This window comes from Rhipicephalus microplus, chromosome 9 (genome assembly GCF_043290135.1).
Source record: "Rhipicephalus microplus isolate Deutch F79 chromosome 9, USDA_Rmic, whole genome shotgun sequence".
NCBI lineage: Eukaryota > Metazoa > Arthropoda > Arachnida > Ixodida > Ixodidae > Rhipicephalus > Rhipicephalus microplus.
This window is the reverse complement of record NC_134708.1, coordinates 63,396,262-63,416,007: the sequence shown is the minus strand read 5'-3', so window position 1 is coordinate 63,416,007 and position 19,746 is coordinate 63,396,262. Positions and strand designations below refer to the sequence as shown.

The 19,746-nt window shown below is 43.4% G+C and overlaps 1 protein-coding gene and 1 pseudogene across 1 annotated transcript in view; both read right to left on the bottom strand.

The window, feature by feature from the left end:
- Positions 1-3,038: 3,038 nt before the first annotated feature.
- On the bottom strand, positions 3,039-5,821 carry LOC142771356 (uncharacterized; annotated as a pseudogene).
- A 673-nt stretch (positions 5,822-6,494) lies between these two features.
- The window catches only part of LOC142771355 (uncharacterized), a 66,027-nt gene continuing 52,775 nt past the window's right edge, over positions 6,495-19,746 (bottom strand). The window contains exons 19-23 of the mRNA XM_075872831.1: positions 16,835-16,916; positions 15,166-15,303; positions 13,269-13,355; positions 8,675-8,781; positions 6,495-7,022 (exon numbers count right to left, since the gene is read on the bottom strand). Coding sequence (XP_075728946.1) covers positions 6,968-7,022; positions 8,675-8,781; positions 13,269-13,355; positions 15,166-15,303; positions 16,835-16,916 — 469 coding nt within the window. The 3' untranslated portion in view covers positions 6,495-6,967. The remainder of the gene's footprint in view (positions 7,023-8,674; positions 8,782-13,268; positions 13,356-15,165; positions 15,304-16,834; positions 16,917-19,746) is intronic.

Sequence of the window (19,746 nt, the reverse complement as noted above, 5' to 3'; positions counted from 1 at the left end):
AAGCCTGGTCTTGTGGTGCACTGTAGAGGACAAGATCATCTCTTGCGGCGGTTTGACAAATATCTACCGATCCCACCAGCAATGTCACCGTATGACTCCACAACAGAAATATGCCACCAGCAATGTCGCATTATCACTTAACAACATACATATGGCTACTGTCAGCCCAAACAAAGCTTACGCCGTTGTCAGCCACACTTTCACCCACAGTCTCCGAACGCTATCCGTACTGCATAGAGCAGTTGCTCGCCGTCATCCCATAGTCGCCAGTCCCGCTATTTATCAGCTTTCTGCGTGTCATCCTTCCACTCCAAGCCATTGCCCATGGCCTCCAGTGAACCCCAAGTATTTTCCAGAAGAACTATGCCCTTCCCGGAGACGATGCTGCATGGAAAACTCGATCTTCAATTCTGCTCGCTTCACCGCCGACTAGGCACAGCTAAACCTGGCTGTGGAACTGTGTCATCACGAAAGTACACTGGGCTTTGAGTTCTGGTCGTCTGGCTCCGCCCTCGTTTGCTGTGCGTACGGTGCAAGCCAACGTGAAGTGCCACGCACCTGCGTCGTTCCACAAGGCGCACAATGCAGCTTATGCTGCATCGACGCCGTTTGAGTGCAGTTACAAGCAACCAAGAACACAACTGCGACGTCACAATTACGTGATTGGTCATATTGTACGTGTACTACAAGTGTACGGCACTGTAACTTGGCTCACGACAAGAGTGCCGTCAGCCATGGGCCACAAAAGTCAGTAGACGCATGGTCTTAGCACAGTGAAGCTGTTTGGTGCCGACTACTACATGTATCTCAAAGTACACACTGCGCCATAAATCATTATAATTATCGCAATTGAGGAAGCATACAGTATGCCATTATTCGTCATGCTGTAAAGTGTCGTGGTGCCCGCTAAACCCCTTTAGGGCATTGTGTACACCTTGTTGATGCTGTGGCTGATGACAGTGATGAATTATGGCCAAGTTTCTTGTAAAGAGTACATACAAACCACCTACTCGTTATGCAATTTTCAGACGCCTGGTTTGTTTCCTATTCATCTCCGCACTACGTTAGACCTCTCAACGTGATTCCTTGCCAGACATAAAGCCTCTCTATAGCGTCTTTTTGCATCGGAGTATTAAGAACAGGCGTTGCTCTTTATTGCGATACTCGACTGCCACGTAAACTGCCAGGCATGAAATTCAGTTTGATCCTGCTCATTCTTTGTTCATTGTGCGTTAACGTGTTTACAGACAGCGGCGGTGGCAGGCAACTACGTTGCTAAAAGCAGCTGTTCTGATATGGCAGGTTTCCGATTGTAACATGCTTCACGTTGTAGTTTATCAGGAGCCTTAGACCGTGCGCTATGCTGCTTGCATAACGTACAGCCTAAATAAAGGCAACGTACGCAGTTTTAATGTGGAGCGCATTGATTCCGTGGTGTGCGAAAAGAAACATGATCATCGCATGATTATTACGTGCTTTCTATCGACACTCAAGCTATCAAATGAAGATATATTAGTTGGATTAGTGACCCACAGACACCACGCCAAGATACTTCAGTACGCCTGGGGGAACGCACCTAGAAGCAGGTGCCCCCGCCATTATCAGTGCTTTTGTTGCCAGAAATATAATGCAATAAAGCTCTTGTTGGGACGCACTCCTTGCCATGCGTTCGCAGATTACGGCGAAACACTGAAAATGCAATTGGTGCGATCAGCGATGAACAGCTCGACTTGTCCCGATGGTATGCAGGCGTTGACCGCCAGAATGTTTGCTGGGAATTCTTTTCGTGGGGATGCTCTCTCTCGGGAACCCTGAAGAGGAGGACACAGTGGCCTCGAGACGCCGCACTATAGTTGCTGTTTTTTAAATAAACCTTGAAGAGTTGACGTTCTTGCTCTAAAATGTGTTTCTCAACCTGATGCTGGTATAGCGCATTACGGGGAAGAAGAAACGGCCGAGCAGACCGACACAAAAGGACAGAGCGCTAACTTCCAACTGAGAAGAAGAAACGGCCGAGCAGACCGACACAAAAGGACAGAGCGCTAACTTCCAACTGAGTTGGAAGTTAGCACTCTGTCCTCTTGTGTCGGTCTGCTCGGCCGTTTCTTCTTCCCCGTAATGCGCTATACCAGTTCAAGTACGACGAACCAACTCGCCCAATCTTCAACACTCGTGGTCAACCTGATAGATTCCTGTTGATGCTTTCATTTCCAACTGCCACCATTTCACAAAAAATTATTACATCGACAAAGACACGCTTCATTTTTCATACAATAATGACCGCATCTCTTAAAACATATTTACTAGAACTTTTTTTCAATTCCTCAATCAAAATGGCCTCGGAAACAGGGATTGCAGAAGAGAGTTTTTTAGAGAAACGTGTCAGGTTACACAAATATTTAAAAAAGAATACATAAATTATAATCTACTGCATGACAAGGCACAAAAGAAAAAAATCCTCAGATAACAATGAGGGGCTATATTTCCTTTATTATAATAGGCTATATTGCAAATAAAAATTCTCTTGACAAAACGTGATCTGTGAACGGCACAACGTTAAGGGGACATTTTCAATCAAAGTATTATCTGAACAAAGTTTGTAGACATACGTTTGTGTCAGAGGGTGGGCAACGAACTTTATAGTTTCGTGGTCAGCCCACGATAAAAGGTGCATATAGGCTCTACGTACGGGCAATTAGGGTAAAAGATTTTTAAACTACAGCGCAAAACCTTCATACGTATCAATAACTGATATGATAAACTACAGATTTTAATGCCATTGTACTGATTGGCTAATGAGAACTGGCTGGTCTGAAACTTTCAGCGCTGTTCACGCCAGTGTGAGCACGTCTAATTGTTGCCATGACTCTGAACAGCAGCGCATGCTCCTAATTAGAGCGAAAAAGAGCTTTATCGTTTAACCCTTTCTTGCACGATTTTTTTCTTTTGCCGTGAAATTATTTATGGTGTTAAGGAGAACCATAACAATAACTCTACTAACAAAAAAATTAACCGTACTGGACTTTTACAGTTTTTAGTTGCAGAAAAAGGGTACGTTGCACTTTTGCAACAGTGCGCGCACACAGAAAAAAATCTAGAAGAAACAGACCTTTTTCATTTCAACTGTAATGTTTATTTACAAGACAGTCAGCGAGGGGGAACAAATGCTACAATAGATAGCTATCTCACTTGATTCCTACGAAAGGTTTGTTTTATACCAACCTTTACTGATTACTGCTGTACCACTAGAAGTAATCGGTAAGTAATCAACAATGGTGCACTCATTTTGGTGTGTGGTACAACAAAAAAGCAATTGCTCTTGTTTGTCGAACAGAGGTGCACTTCACACTTTACGCAGTAGCTCATGCAGATTCCCGTGCAGCCTGGAAACTTGCAGCACTGCCGCTTCTGGCTCCAAAGCACCCAGTGACCAACCTGAGGAAAGAAATGACAATTATGAGTCCTAAGGCAAAGTTCCATAGATGAGAAATAATACCTGATCTAGCCGGACATCTTTAGTTGGAGCTGGAGCTGTTGGTCCTCTTTTTCTCTTCTCCTGAGAGGCTTGTTCTATTGACTCGTTGCTAGGCCTTCCTCGCTTTTAGGGGCGAAGCTCCTTAGGGCGTGGGCTGTGCGTCCCCTGTAGCCTGTATGTAGCCACCTCTAGTTTAGTTCTTGCAGTGTTCACTAGATGGCGGTACCGTCCCCTGTATGTAGCCACCTCTAGTTTAGTTCTTGCAGTGTTCACTAGATGTCGGTACCATCTCCTGTATGTAGCCACCTCTCGTTTAGTTCTTGTAGTGTTTACTAGATGGTGGTACTTGTAGCTGATGATGAAAAGATGCAAGATGTTATAAACTAGAAAGCGGTACTTGTAGTTGATGAAAGGCGCGAGATCTTATAAAATAGGAATGATGTCACATATGGCGCGTGTCATTGGTTGAAGGCAATCGTTCGATTTAGTGCGGCGACGTACGCTAGGGGGAGCGTTGTAATAAAATCCGTTCGCTGTTGGCGCGCGCTCGGAGTCGCCGGATGGATAAGGCTGCACAGCGGAGAGAGCGCAAGGCGGCAGCAGCGCGTGCTCGCAGACAGAATCCCGATGTGCGAGCGCGCAAGGCAAGGGACATCGCAAGCCATCCATCGTCTAAGAACAAATAAAAGTTGATTTGTGTATATACACACACAGCGTTTCTCACGTCTTTACATGATGATCGACTGGGCGAATTACACGGAAGATTCACAGTTTACCGATGAATCCCTCCGGAGCTTCGCCCATTCATCATTATTCACCCCGTGAATATGCCGTAATTTTTTCACCACAGTCTTCCCAGCCTTGCAGAGTGATGCAGCCATGTCCATCTTGAAGTCGGCCAAGGGAAGAAGCCTTTCTGCGTACTCATCTCGTTTGCTCAAGGCAGTCCTCTTGTAGAGCAACCAAGCATTTACAGCTGTCAAGTTAAGGATGTGCAGAAAAATACGAAAATAATATCGCTTCGATCTCAGGTAGGGACGGTAAATGGAGATGAGGGAGTCTAAAAGGTCTACACCGCCCATGTGCTTGTTGTAGTTGGTGATAACTGCAGGGCACGGTATCTCACTTCGCTCCTTTTTCTGACGATTGTACCTTGATGCCCTTGCAGCAGGCTCTGCTCCAATGAAGGAGGATAGAAGGGTCACTGCTCGGTTATCTTGCCACCTTGTACACGACAGTTCAATTCCATCCACAACTGCCACCCTTTCTTCGTAGTGTCCTCTCCCCTTTTTTTTTTCATTTCCTGCTCACCAGGCAGGCTCACTCAAGGAACCCGGTTTATCCGCACTGTTCCAATGCAGTGAACTGAGTCCTTCTCTAGGTACACTTGCAAACTTGGGCAGTTGAAATAGTTGTCGAAGTAGACTTTGTGGTGTACGCCTCTCGGAACCGTTCTACACAAGCGAACAATGACATTTCCACTCGCTCCACAGTCAGGCTCCCCTGAACGTCTTTGCGCCGAGTTCTCCTGTCCGGTATATACCTCCAATTTGTAGGAGAAGCCGCTTACACCGGAGAGCATGAAAACTTTGTAACCCCATTTCTTGGGTTTCTTGGGACAGTACTGCTTGAGGGAGCTTCTACCTTTGAAGGGTATAATCTGTTCATCGATAGATAGATGCTCTTCAAGAGGCACAAGTGACAACTGTTCCTTCATCGTATCAATCAGAGGCCGCACCTTCGCAAGCCGATCTCTTCCTGGAGCGTCTTTTGGGCCGGGAGAACTATTGTCTACGAAGTGGATATTATGCTTCAGTTTTTCGAAGCGACCCACAGGAAAGTTGTCAGCAACTTGGCTAACCCTGGTCACTGCGCTCCAGTACCACCTTGTGTTCCTCATTTGAATGACCGACATCCACATGCACGTTCCAATAAACACTTCGATCTCTCCTGCAGTGGTACAAAGGGGCTGACTCACGTCTTTCTGGAGTGCAAACAAATTGCTCTGATCTGCAATTAGTGAAATCAGCGAGCCAGGGAACAGAAACTTGAAGTATTGGAATGGTGTCTCTAGTTCTCCAATGAACTCAGGCAGTTCACTTTGCCCGGAGAACTGAACTGTCTGTGGATCTCTTATTAGATTCGCCTGCTTCCAAATCATACGTCTTTTAGCTTGTGTGGGGTGGTGGTCAGATGTTCCCCCATTTGGTGTAGCTTCGTCCTCGTAGGAGCATGCACTCGACTCGTTTGTGCTGTCATTTAGGCTTCCGCAGTCAGGTGCGATATCTGTAGTGGAAACAGACAGCGATATGCAGGACCTAAAATTAGTGGTAAAATAAAGTGAAATGCACGTATAGAAAGCAGTGTGCATCTGTGTTTTTAAATCCGACGAAACACCTAGGCGCGGTGTGTTCGCGTTATAGACAAAAATTTAAAACGCAGGAGCACAGACACATGGGTGCAGCCGTAACGATGCGGCAGCCGCGGGCGTATGCACACAGAATTATAAAAAAATTTTCGAATCCCACCATGCAACACACTGCACATACGATGAATCGAAAACACTTACACTCTGGATCGTCGTCATTACCAGAAAGTTCGCGGTCTTCACTATCAGAAGGGATTGCTCGGCCATAAAAAAGTTTAGGATCCATTTCTAGTTTGAGAGAAAAAAAAAAACAATCATGATGAGCACGTTGTTGCATATATGCAACATAGCAACTTTTTGTCGCAAGAAACAAACCATTCCGTAAACATAACGTTTTTTGCAATCTACACGATTAGGAGGATGTGCCGAAGGGCTTAACAGCTCTTTCCGTGGTTGAATCCGTCCAGACAAACATTTATAACTTGCAAATCTTACCTGTTTAGCTCCGTGCTGGCGCGGGCAGCGTCCACCATGTTTGTTAGGCAATAGTTGAGCAGGATGAGCACAGGGGGCAGCACAAGACGGCGCGTTTTTCAAACTGGTGTTGCAGATATGCAACAGCATGCATAGAAGGGACCAAATGAAAGTAGCTTTCGTTTTCATGGCTGTTTATTGATATGTTGCGTAAATGCAACAAGGTGCAGTAAAGGGTTAAAGCTGATGGTCTTGAGACCAAAAAAGTCCAGTAAGGTTACGCCACGAGGAATCATATTCTCGGGCTTCAGCTACAGAATAGAGGCCAAAGCGCCTGTTGCTTGGAAATATTTCGTGTGTAATTTCAAGTGAGCATCTTTCACATTATGGCCAATATATTATTTAAAAACGATATTGTGTCGTAATTAGAGACATTGCAGCGCAGTAAACTTGCGACTTCTATATCTACTGCTAGAATACACTTTTTATCAGCAGTGCGCTGAAGTGGGTAGCAAATGCAAAAAAAAAAATAACATCTAGTGAAACGCCGCAGGCTATGAGGCTCTCGCTTGATATCTGGCAAGCTATATTCTTGTGAAGTCCCTGGTTCTTTTAAAACTGGACCTTGAAGTCTTAAGTCAGCGCTTCCGTCATGTGCCGTCGTCGTCGTCATAGACTTCATTGTGTTTGCTCTTCGACGTAGTGCTGCGGGGAAGGCAAATCAATTAGCGAAATCGCAGCCTGATAATTAGTCTTTGCACTTTACAATCAGCCAACAAACAAACAAAATGACAGGGTATACTCGAGACTTACAACAACCTTCACGCAAAAGGCTGTCATTTGAAGGAAATTTTCTTGTTCCGAGAGCTTTCTCAATCATTCTCAACCTCATTCGTTTGACTCGGAAGAACCGTAAGACGGGTTTTCCTCGTGAGGTCGAAGTACTGAAGCACATCTTAACAAAATAAAGCACCACGAAGCTTTTGTCACAGAAATAAGGTGTTGGCAAGGTGAATTGGAGTTTTCTAACGAAAAATCATATTACAAGTACTGAGATGGGGCGTAAAAATAAAAAATAGCAAACTAACTTGAGAAGAATTTGCGATAGGGCAAAATATGATTAACAAAATATTAAGGGACAGGGGAAAAGTAAAGTGAGTACAAAACAGAATTATCCGACAGCCCATCAGACATCAAGAAAGAAATGAACTTGAGCAGGTAACTTAAGGCATAGCAAACATAACGATTTCTTAGTTAGGTTGCTACATTTGAAAGTACGGTATCGGACACCTATAGCCGAGGATAGTCGAGGGTTAGAAGGCAAAGTCGCGAAGTTCGCAGGCATGTAATGGACCGAAGTCAAGTGGAGAATCGGGCTAGTTGGTGTTTTACCATGAAACAGTTCAGCGCCGAAATTAGACAATGCCCACGGAAAAGACGGGGACCTGCGCAGCCTGCGCTGGTCCTCGTATTTTCTGCGTGCATTTTCTAATTTTTTTTTGCGTTGAGCAGTTTAACATATAAGGGAACCATGCAGCTCACACAGGACGAGGTAAATTGATGGGTAGATTCTTTCGTCCTCCAGTGGGCATAAAATAGGCTGAAGGTGACTCTGGTGGCTTTTTATGCTAAAGGCGCTCGTCGAAATATTTGGCATGTGCGTCACGTGCTGGTTTATCCCACCTGCCGGACAGCTAACGCGGTGACATGGCGTGTCTTATAGTACAGTAAAGTGAAGCCTGTACAGCACTGTCGGCTAAATAACGAGTTCACTGCCTTCCTAAACACGTCACATTCTCTTCACTTGACAAGGCTTGAAGGATTTCTATATTGCTATCACAATAAACGACGGAAGTTACCTGAATAATAAATTCAAATAGCCTTCTGCTCGAGCGTCATCCACTGCGTTTTGCACGGATTCAAAATCATTCATCCTTGGCAGGTATGGAAGAATGTTAGCTTTGTAGTTTCTGGAGGTTCCACCTCAAGAATTATTACTATATCATTTAAGCCTCTAGTTGGGGGCAAATTTATGCGTTGAAGTTCTGTATGAATATTTCTTACATGCTGGGGTTGCTGGACTGTATACATCAGATGGGTTTGCAATAACGAAGTGGCGAAGTGAAGGCGTACATACACGACATCTAAGAAACAGTAAGCTTAACTGCATGCTTGGAATCTTTTGTGGGCCTTGATGTTCTAGTTTGGGGGAGATGCCTTTCTATGAGTCAACGCCCCTTATTACTGCAGTCATTGAAAGTCGCCCCTAAGGCACCGAATTTGTACATGGTAGGCGAGATTCTTAACCCTGTCACGAAGTTTTTCTTCATGTTTTCACACAATAACTTGTCGCTTACTTGCAGTTCAAGTTGAACATGCTTCGCCTGATATACTTGGCCGACAGCTGTCCCATTTCGGTGTCTAGAAGAGCGCAGTTGAGACCATTTTTCTTCGCATAGCTTGCCTTTATTGAGAAGATAAAAACAGAAAATCACAAGTATGCCAGACATGGTAAATCCAATCACAACATACTATACTTACGTGTGCGTTAAGAAAGAACCACAGTGGTTCAAGGGTCGGCAACCACAGGTAAACCTCGATATAACGAATTAAGGAAAGTCAACAATTTACCTCGTTCTATCAAAACCTCATTACATTGAAATTACATTTTCTATGCAAAGTCAAGTGGCTAAATGCCTCTTCTTTTTTTGCTCTGGAAGTGCTGAAAGAATTTTCAAATCACAACGCAGTACGAAAATTGGATTCAGTAAGTAAAAAGAAGTTTCCTCAACCTGAGCTTGATGGGGAGCAAGCGAAGTGCTCTTAACAGCGGCTGAAACTTGAGCACGAAAACGAAAAAACGCAAGTCAGACATGTCATTGTATATAATGTAGGATAATCTTTTTTCGAAAACTGCATGGAACCCAAATATATGATGACTAGGCCTAGCCGAAGTTTTAATTTATGGAGCCCGTCTTCCTCTGGAGCAGCACTGTGGTTTCGTTATATTAAAATTGCCGATAACACGCTTCGTTATGTTCAGGTTACAAATACATGATGTTCTTTGGCCTTAAACTTTTGAGCATTGACCTACTTCGCTATATAGGAAATGTAGTTCAACTGAATTTCATTATATCGAGGTTTAACTGTATATAAGTTGAACGACTTTTCTCTTAGTGCACTAACCACTCTCGCACCCATCAATCGCCACAATCATTGCGAAATTTCGGGAGGGCTATCCTCTTTATCTCAATAGCCCCCTCCTTGCCTTTCATCCGTTTCACTTCCTTGCTGGCACGATTCCTGTTCTACTCATTCACTTGTGGGGTTGAGGAGGAGTGAGAAAATGGTCCTGCAAGTACTGCTAAGGAAGGCAGTTACGTGGGCCAAACCCAGTAACTTTTTTCGAGGGGTGTGTATGCGTAAAACGGCCAACTTTAGCAACAGCTAACTTTGACAACGGGTGGTCTATGTGAAGACACGTAAATACTTTGGTATCACCGGAACAGTTAAAGCATCAAAAAAATTTTGAGGGGGTGTCAGGACCCCCTCAACTGCCACCAGGTTACAGCCGTTGTCGCTATAACTCTGAATAATCACATTCAACATAAGGAAGCGCTGAATTTAGCGAAGTTCCTAGTTCAACAATTTTCTTGTTCGAGTTAGCTGATGAATGCTTCATTTCTCATTTGAGCAGCATGCCTCTGTTCGCCGCGGTACACGTGCGTAGTCTTGTCTCGCATTTCACGTGTGCTCGGCGCTTCACGGGTGGTCATAATTAGTGCTTGCCCTTTTGTTTAACTCCTTGATTACTAATTACTAATGGAGCTGTGATGAGCTGTAGGGGGGCCATGTGTGGCACATGTGCTATATATATATATATATATATATATATATATATATATATATATATATATATATATATATATATATATATATATATATATATATATATATATATATATTCATTCTAAGTCCAAGCATACGCGAGTGCGAAGCAGTTTTAGTGACGTTTTGCTCGGGGTCCGAACTTCATCAGAATGAAGTGTGTAGCAATATTGCCGTTAATATATACATGTCAATATCAAGCACAGTGAAGATACGCCAGCCACAACTAATATATAAACGTCATCGATGAAAATGTGTGAACAGCTCAAGAGAATCGCTGATGCAAATAATACATTGATGATGCTAAATGTATACTCGTGTAAAAAAGTAAAATCGCAAAGCTAAAAGCGATAAATTACAAAGGCACAAAAACTTCACAGTTCAAAGAACAATGTAAGTAAACTTATTTGCACTAAGTTTGTGAGAGAGACCAACAACTTAATTTGCCAGCGCATTCATTTAAACCAGACGCGATAATATCAAACTTGTGAGTTAGGAAGGATTCCCGGGCTTCCCTGTCATAATTAGAACGAAAGCCACATTCAAGCAACGTAACCTAGAGGTTATTAAAAGAGTTACCGGGGAGATGCGCAGGTTTTGATATGGGCAGGTGTGGCAACGTGTTAGCGTGAGATTTATGATTGTTAAATCGTATTCGGAAAGGGCCTCCTGGTTGTACGATGTACTTACTGTTTGCAACATATTGTACATTCAAGCATATAAATTACATTCTTGGTGTCAAAATGTTGAAGACGTACTGGCGACCTGTTGGGAAGTGCACATATGGGGACATGCCTTACAACGCGGTTCGTGACATGGACGCCATCCGACGGCGTTTGGGCGGGCACTCTTGGGTAATGATTAAGATGATAGTATGTCGCGAAGGTTTTTATCTTGGCGGTTTACTGCTCGGGGTGATTCAGTAAAGATGTGTTTCAGGCGCTCGCTTTGCATGAGAATATTATGGTGCTTGTTAAGTACAGCCGATACACGTGGGACTGATGCACAGTGTGCTAGCACTAGGCGTGTCTGAGATGGCTGAGTAGGTGGCTTCGCGGTACAGAGAAGCGTTCTGCGGTCGCATGTATCTGCGTGCTGGATCGCATCGTCAACTAATTTCGGTGGATAGCTTAGCTTCAACAAGACGTTTTTAAGTGTTGCACAATATTTTTTCGAAAGTTGGATGGGTTAGAGCAGATTCTGTTCAAGCGTAACGATTGGCTACACGGAATGCTGGTCTTGCAGTGTTTAACGTGGCTGCTGTCGAAATGCAAATATTGTTGTCAATCTGTCTTCTGTACAGCGTGGTCAACAGTTTGTTGGTTATAAGGGAAATGGTCAAGAAAGTTATTGGAGGACGCAGAATACGCATGAGAAAAGGATATTGTTCGGTGGGCATTGTTAAAATCATTTATGAATGCAAGAAGCTCCTATAAGGCTATATAAGGAACACGTCATCAATGCAGCGTTTCTTATAAAATAGTTTAAACGTCTGCTTTATCAAAAACCTATTTTCCAGCTGCCCCATAAAAATGTTTGCGTAATTTTGACATATATGTGTGTGCCCATCGACATTCCACTGATTTGGATGCAGTGTGTATCATCAAATTGAAAATTAGTAAGATCTAAAATGAGTGTAAGCAGAGTTGCTAATGTGCTGCTGTCAATCGGTTTCTCGGTCACCATTTCTTCGTAGAATTCGATGACAACCCTGATGCCGTCAACATGTGGAATATCAGTATACGGAGATGCAACATCAAGTGCCACCAATAGGGAGTTGTTAGAAATAGTGATATCGAGCATGTGGAACAGGAAATGAATAGTGTCTTACACGAAAGACGGGAATGTAGCCGGGATATTGCTGATGAGGGAACCTACAAAACTGGATAAGTTTTCCGTAACAGTACCTATACTGGAAATTATAGGACAGCCAGGATCGCCTTCCTTGTGTATTTTTGGTAGCAGGTAAAAGCGACCAGCTTCCGGACTTAGTGGAACGAGTGAATGAATTGTGTTGTCCGCCATTTTGTTCTCGGTACTTAGGTCTAGAATAGTGCGTTTGACTAGTGACTTATGCTGTTGTGCTTAGTCTTGATCAAGTCGTTTATAAAACCTGGTATCTGATAGCTGCGTGTGGGCCTCTGTGGTATATTAAGACCTATTCATGACTACAACAGCACCACCTTTATCTGCTGGCTTTATGATAACGTCAGTGCGGGATGACAATGAATTCAGGGCCTAAAGTTCGCTAGGAGAAAGATTGCAGTGAAAATGTTAGAATTCTTGATATACTTTCTTAAAGTCAGGCTTAACAGCTTTCGTTCCGTTATCTTTTCAACCACTTTCCATTATTCACGTTTACATTACTATTGGTTCTAATAACTTCCCCTATACTCTAATGGGCATTATTTTCTGTTGAACCTCATTATAATGTGTCAAAACACGAAAAAAAAAACAAGCCCGTAAGTATACACTTCTTTCCCTTATTCAATACTAGGTTCTCGTACTGGCAGACTTGGTGCTTCTAGGTAGTATACGAGGGATGATTGGCCAGCTTTCAGCTCGCAATAAATTCACGTGCCACGTGACGCCACACAGGCTCATAAAGAGTGTGCCACACTCACCACCATGGCTACTGCTGGCGCTAACTGACACTTCCACGTCTAATTCAAAATGTATATTCAATAAGTGGTGGGGGGGATGGCTGCTATGGTAGCTCAGTTGGTAAGGCATCGAACGCGTTATTCGAATGTAGCAGGTTTGGTTCCTGCCCACGGCAAGTTAACTTTTTACCTAATTTTTTTTCGTCAAATGGGCATATATATATATATATATATATATATATATATATATATATATATATATATATATATATATATATATATATATATATATATATATGCCCATTTTAGCTGTAAAAAATGATGTACGACATATGTGTTCTTCATGAGGTTGTAGTGGTCACGCAGTACACAAGCTGCGACAGGAAATCCCAGCATTCACATCCACAATATAGCTAATGTTGAGGCTATGTCAAATTGGCGCATGTTTATAGTCTCTTACCATTTCGCTGAGGGTCACGTCACTCTCAGCGTAGTATATCTTAGAGCCGCACATGAATTTTCTCTGCTTAAATTTTCCACTGCAACCCTGTTGACGAAAGAAGATTAGAGTTTGAAGCTGAACATTAGCATTCACACTAGGTAGCAGCATAGCGCGCCTGTTTCTTTTTTGTTATACCACATATCCACTCCATTTCGGAATAAATACAAAACTCTAGAAAAGATCATTGTAAGCATATGAAAGTATACCACTGGTGATATTAGCCGTGGCAATCCTGATTGCATGGTGTAATCATAAAATCAAGCTAACGTGCTATAGTCACCTGTGCAGAACAACAAAAACACTCAAAAGATCGCGTATTAGACCATTGTAGGTTAACCTGTGCTGTTCAATCATGAAAACCGGAAGCTTCGGCTGGACTCACAACATAACGAATACGTGCAACGTCAGCTCCGGCAAGACGTACGGTGGTATTACTCGAATCAACTGTCGGGTTGTACTGTACCAATGTTTATTTTTCCTGCGACTTGCACAAATATACAATGAACTTGTCAAGCTGATGTAGAAATTGCACTGTGAAATAGGCATGCGGCAGGTTCTTCATGTCGTAGCGAGGTATGACTAACGTGTGCATTGCTGCGTGTAAGTGCGTGGCACTTTGACATGGTGCTGTGGCACTCCCTACGAAGATTGAGGGCGTGCTGCTACACGTAGCATGGCCTCCAAGATCACCGCGTGCCTGCCATCTCGAAGCCAATGCGCGTAGCCATGCAGCTTCGGTCTCCGTAGGGAGAGGGCGTGGCGCCGTATCAAAAGACCACCTGGTGACGCGCTGAAACGCGCACGTGTTTGTAGGCCTTTAGCGTGAGAACGTGATATTTCACTGCTGACCATGGCGGTGGCATTCCGCCATTGTTTAGTACGAAATGGCTCATGTGCCATGATTTTTGTGCCTCTTGAAAAGCTCCGAAAATAGTACAATAACCTTGACCCTTCCTATAAGGTTCTAATCTAAGTAGCTTATAGAATGTAAACGAGAAATTTCTTATTTTTTACACTATTCCTTTAGAACTGATGATGTCCCAATGTGCATCGTTCTGTTAAAGCAGCCTTGTACGTTTAGACATTCTCGTAATATGACGTGCCCCTAATTCGTGGTGGGTACACGCCACAGTAACAGAGACAACAAGCCAACAAGGCTTTGTGAGCTGACTACTGAATATTTTGTTCATGCGACTAGGTATTCGGCCTTTTGTTTTGTTTTCGCGCAGTCATTTGGGTTCATTTCACTCTCGAGTTAAAAGCTGCGTTTCGACAACATACAGTACGCACCGACTAAAACGCGAAAATTTTCGTACCTTCTTCCTTCGCGTCTACAATTTCTTTCATATCGGTATACCTCAGACCTGACTGCTAACATCAGAAACAACCTTATTATTAGCGACCAAATTTATTAGTAATGAAGCAGTTATCTCGATAGATTGCCCGCAGGAGTCTTTACACTAAAAAATATCCCTTTTTATTGTAACTTTGAAACCCACGCAAAAAAAAAAAAAACTTCGGAAACTCTTGTTTCTATTCGTAGGTGCAGTACTTTATAAGCTTCATGAAAGCCTATAGCGCACATATAGAAGGGAATCAAGGAAGAACTTTCAAGGCACAGCGCTGAACTGCAACTGATGCAGCTTCAGTTCATCGCTATGTCTTCAGCGTTCTTCCCTTGTCTCTTTCCAAATGTATGCTGTAGCCTTTCATGATGCAATACCAACCATTGCAGCTTGCCAAGCCATCCTTGTCAACATAAGAAGCTGTTATTGGAAAGTAGGTTTTCGGGGTAAAACAAACAGTGCTTGAGGTTTTAGTAAACTAGTTAGTCGCTGCTTTCTTTTTTCCTTACCGTGACTTCCGTAGTAACCTTCGTCACGCTTTTGCATACATCGCGTTTGCCGGAAGCAAACTTCAGTTCTGCCACTGCCGCTGTTGTGGCGATCGACACAGGTTGAGTGAGGTTTTTGTTCAGCATGATCGCACAATCCTAAAAATAGGGATAATAATATTGATACAACACGAAATAGTAGTACTGAAATCGTCGGAAAAAAATACAGCTAAAACTCAATCAAACGAACCCCAATTTTACCTAGCTCATAGTCTAATTAGGTAATTTCTGTTCACCAGAGAATACTCATAGGGTTCAGGATTGTCATAAACATGAATTAGTGAGTTAAATTGGCCACCAAACTCTACCTGATCTTTTTTTTTCTGACATAACTGAGTGAAAACTTGTTTTTTTTTATTTCGAATTCCGGGTGAGACAGGTTTTTCTTGTCTCTTTCATGCCCTTTGACGATCGCGTTAAAAAATCTAGGCACCTTAGTCGCGGCTTTGCTTTACTTCGACGAGGCTCTGAGCCTCACCCGTGCACGCATGATGGATTCGGAATTCCGTATCACTTTAAAGTGATCAGATTGCACGTGCTAGGAGTGACGGTGGTTGCTTTGGGCGTAGTTCAAAGCTTTTGAATTTTTTGGCTTCCAGAATTTTAGATATCGAAGGACTGACAGATTCCTTTGTTGCACGAAATTTCTAGTTTCAAGAATTACTATCGCATGGTCATCATTTAATTCAATTGAGCTTTAAATGTATGCGTTTTAGAAAACACTTAGTCAACATTATCCAACATTATTCTTTGCCAGAAGAACTGATCAGGTGCATAGGTAAAAAGTCAAAGTAGTTCAAGCTTTGGTAATGCACCGATCGGCATGTATAATTTATACGAAAGTATTTGTTGGAAGCATACTGTTCTTAAGAATCGAACATCAGAAACAACTGAGTGTTGTAGAAGGAGGATGAGCATAGCTGCTTTTAAAAACTTGGTCAACTTTACACATAGGAATTGAAAGAAAATCACCGAAGCGTGATCACAATGGCGTACTCCTCGCTTAAACGTTTTGTGTGTTAAAGTGTTAATGAAAGCCAATAAGCTTCATCTGTAGAATAGAAGCCACTACAAGGTTAGTGCAAGAAGAGGTTTCGTGTAACTCGAGGGGTGTATATCGCAGGGAAAAACGGGGTGCCTAACGAGAGAATGTTAATCTGTAGGACATGCCAGATAAACCAGGTTTTTTTTTACTTACCTGATGGTTGGCGTAGTGTGGCATGTTATGAAGTTTCAATTTCTCTACTACTTACAGCAACTTTCCCCATCGCAACACGAACAAATCGCCCCCCAAACACTCCGTAAAAATGGTCAACCAGCAAAAGCTGAAACGTGCGGCTCCAGTGTTTAGCAGTAGATTCAATCGACGTGGCACTGAAGCGTTTCCCAATTACTGGTTACTTCTTCGTGCTCTTAGCTGAAATTAGACACCCTTCGCTCGGGTTTACTACGGCATGTTCATTTCACATGCCACACATTGTGTAGCGCATCATCACGGTAATGGAGGAATGTAATAAGCGGTTAAATGCGTTTCGCAATGATCTTTGTACTTGGTTCCACTGATGGCTGTTGGCTTCTATGGGTTATCTTAGTTTTAATAGTTCCCTTGCCGACCATAACTTTGACTCACGAGCATCTCCTTCTGCTTCCAGAGACCTTCGGTGGGGCAGGAAAAGTCTCCTTTTCTTGGGGTAACCACGATGATGCTGACACTGCAAACGAAACACATAATAAGTGGTGACCCACCCCGCAGAACGTGGACCCGTTTCTCGCACAACAGAGAACATACCTCACGCGAAACGGGATAGGCTCATCAGCTATATTGATGCAATAAAAGCTTATGTGGGCGCCATACGTTTGTTCCCACCACCGAGTTTCAAGAGTTTCAAGCTAAACAGGCAGCAGACTGTCTTATGGAGACATGTAGCTCTAGACGAACACCTTTTGTAACCCATTCCGCCTAAAACAGATATATGCAAACAAAGATCAGGACGGCATATGTAAATTGGATTGCGCCAGTAAAGACCAGGGGCACGCTATTGTATGCTGTGAAAGTGTAGCATAACTTTCAGTATGATGGCAGTTACTCCAGAAACCCTGTCCTCGAGGTGGGCTGCCACTCTGTGGCGCTCAGACCTTGGCATCCGATCGTCGGCAGCAAGCCCGTGAGGTGGCGTTTAGGGAACGTTTTGAAGCCGTTGAGTTAAGTCGGCATACGTGACGACCGTATACAGCTTTTGAGAGATATATACCGAGAAAATAGTTTGCATAGAATGGGAAGGAATAAGTACAAATGAAAGCTTTAAAATTAGAAAAGGGCTGAGACAGAAATTTATTTTTGCTGTTATTCATGCTGTAAGTGGTTAGAGTAGAAAAAAGCGCTAGAATGTAGCAACAATGAATTTAATGTGTCACACACACAGGCCTGTGCGATGATTGAGCAGAAGCTCCCTGGTCTATTTTATTCTAACGATATTGTCCTATTTACGGACAGTCAGGACGATATATAGCGGTTGGCAGATATATGCGGAAGAGAAGGCGAGGCTCTAGGACTAGGATTTAGTGCAACAAAATGTGGATTTGTGCAACAAAGTGAGGAAGAAATACAAAGAATAAGTGAGTACAAGTATCTCGAAGTATGGGCAAATGAGGGAGATAGATGTATGGAGGTAAAGGAAAAAAAAACATCGGTAGCAAAGGGAAAGAGGAATGCTGCAATAATGAAGCACCGAGCATTATGTGAATACAGTAGTTACGAAGTGCTTCGATATCTGTGGAAAGGTTCCAGGGCCTACATTTGGGAACTCAGTGGTGTGCATGAGTCAGAGGCGCAATCAGGAATGCATGTAAATCAAGGGACTGTGAAACGCCTCGCGATGGGCACTCACGGAAGACAACACATGAAGCTGTAAAGAGAGATATAGGAGAAATAGGCTTTGAAGTAAGGAAAGTTCAGAGCAAAACAATATTTGAAAAGAGGCTTAGGAAAAATGAAGGAGAGTAGATGGGCAGGGAAAGTGTCCAGCTATATATATCGGAAGAGCGTGAACACAAAGTTGAAAAAAAAAAAAGAGCTAGGAGGCTCACCAGTAAATATAAGGCTGGAAGTGTGGGCGATATGGCAACAAGGAGCATTGGGCGAAATATAAAATCAGAGAGGCGGAGAGGATTTATTGGATGACAGCGATGGAAAAGAAGCCGGCTCTTGGTAACTACCGAAAGGGCACCAACAAAATAAGGCGGGAGAAGTTTTTAATAATTCAAGGGGAAGCACTTTACTGTTCGAAGCGAAGTCGGGTTGCCTTAGAACGCGTAGTCCTTAAGCGAGATTCAACAAAAAAGAAGAACAATGTACATGCTGAGTAGGAGCTAAGGAAACGATGGAACATGTTCTGATTGAATGCGTCGATGTCCACCCAGGTATACGTGTGGGTACAAGCCTACATGAGGCTTTGAGTTTTAGGGACATAAATGGAAAGCTGGACACGTTCGCAATAGAAGCAAGTATAGGACACGGTTAGAGTATTGGTGGCAGAAAAGTAGAGATAAAGGACTGATGTAGTAGAGAAAATGACGTCAGCCTGCCTGAAGAGGCAGAGAGATGGACGGCAAATTTATATTTTTCTTTGTTATAATAAGGTCGTTTTAATGAAAGTAGATAAGGTGTTAGGCCAACAGAAAAAGGTTTCTTTTCGTCTTTTTTTCTTCTTTATTTCGAGCCTGGTGGCACACATGTCACCGCCCTGCCATAAAGGGGACGCTCGCAACATCTATCCATCCGACGTTGAAGGAAGCTCGGGTCACGTGTTAAACCTTGCCTTGACGTTAAATAAAGCTGTATCTATCTATCTATCTATCTATCCAAGTAGTGACATGCAGCCACCTAGCTTGAGTGCCTCTTTGCATTATGCCTGTTGGCATTAAAGCCGTGGATAAAGCCGAAGGAAAAAAAAACAACCCTGCATATCGGTGGAGTGAACGATGACGTGTGGGCGAAGCACTGCGGATCATCGGCTAGACGTGATTCCCCGTACATCACCCACTCTACATCACATAATGAGTGAAATGTTTGTGATCTTGGGGATGCTGTTATCAAACCGCCAACAATCGTACACTTTGACACTCCGTGCGAAGCTGCGTTCGAAGAATTCACGCTTGAAGCAGGCGTTGGTGCCATTCACGTCGGGTATAGCGTATAGGCTTCTTTCGTTTCACCTCAGCTTCTCGAGCTCTGAACTCCAGGTTGGCTTGTCTTCGTGGTCGTTTTGCCACCGCTTCGTCAGCTATCAACTGCGGTTTCACTTGCGGACACCTTCGCGCCGCTTCGGCTTTGCGAGCCCTCAGTGCTTGTTCTCGAGCGTCCTGGACGTTCATGGCGAGTGACGCGTCCGCATTCATCACGGAGGAAGAAAAGGTAAGGAGAGGGCGTGCCCAGCCGGCGCAGGGCGTAAAAAATGTGACGGAAATTACGTCACGCGCGGCCATATTCACTAGGCACAATGGCGGCATTTTGTTATTATTGATGTAGTGTGGTGCGGCACC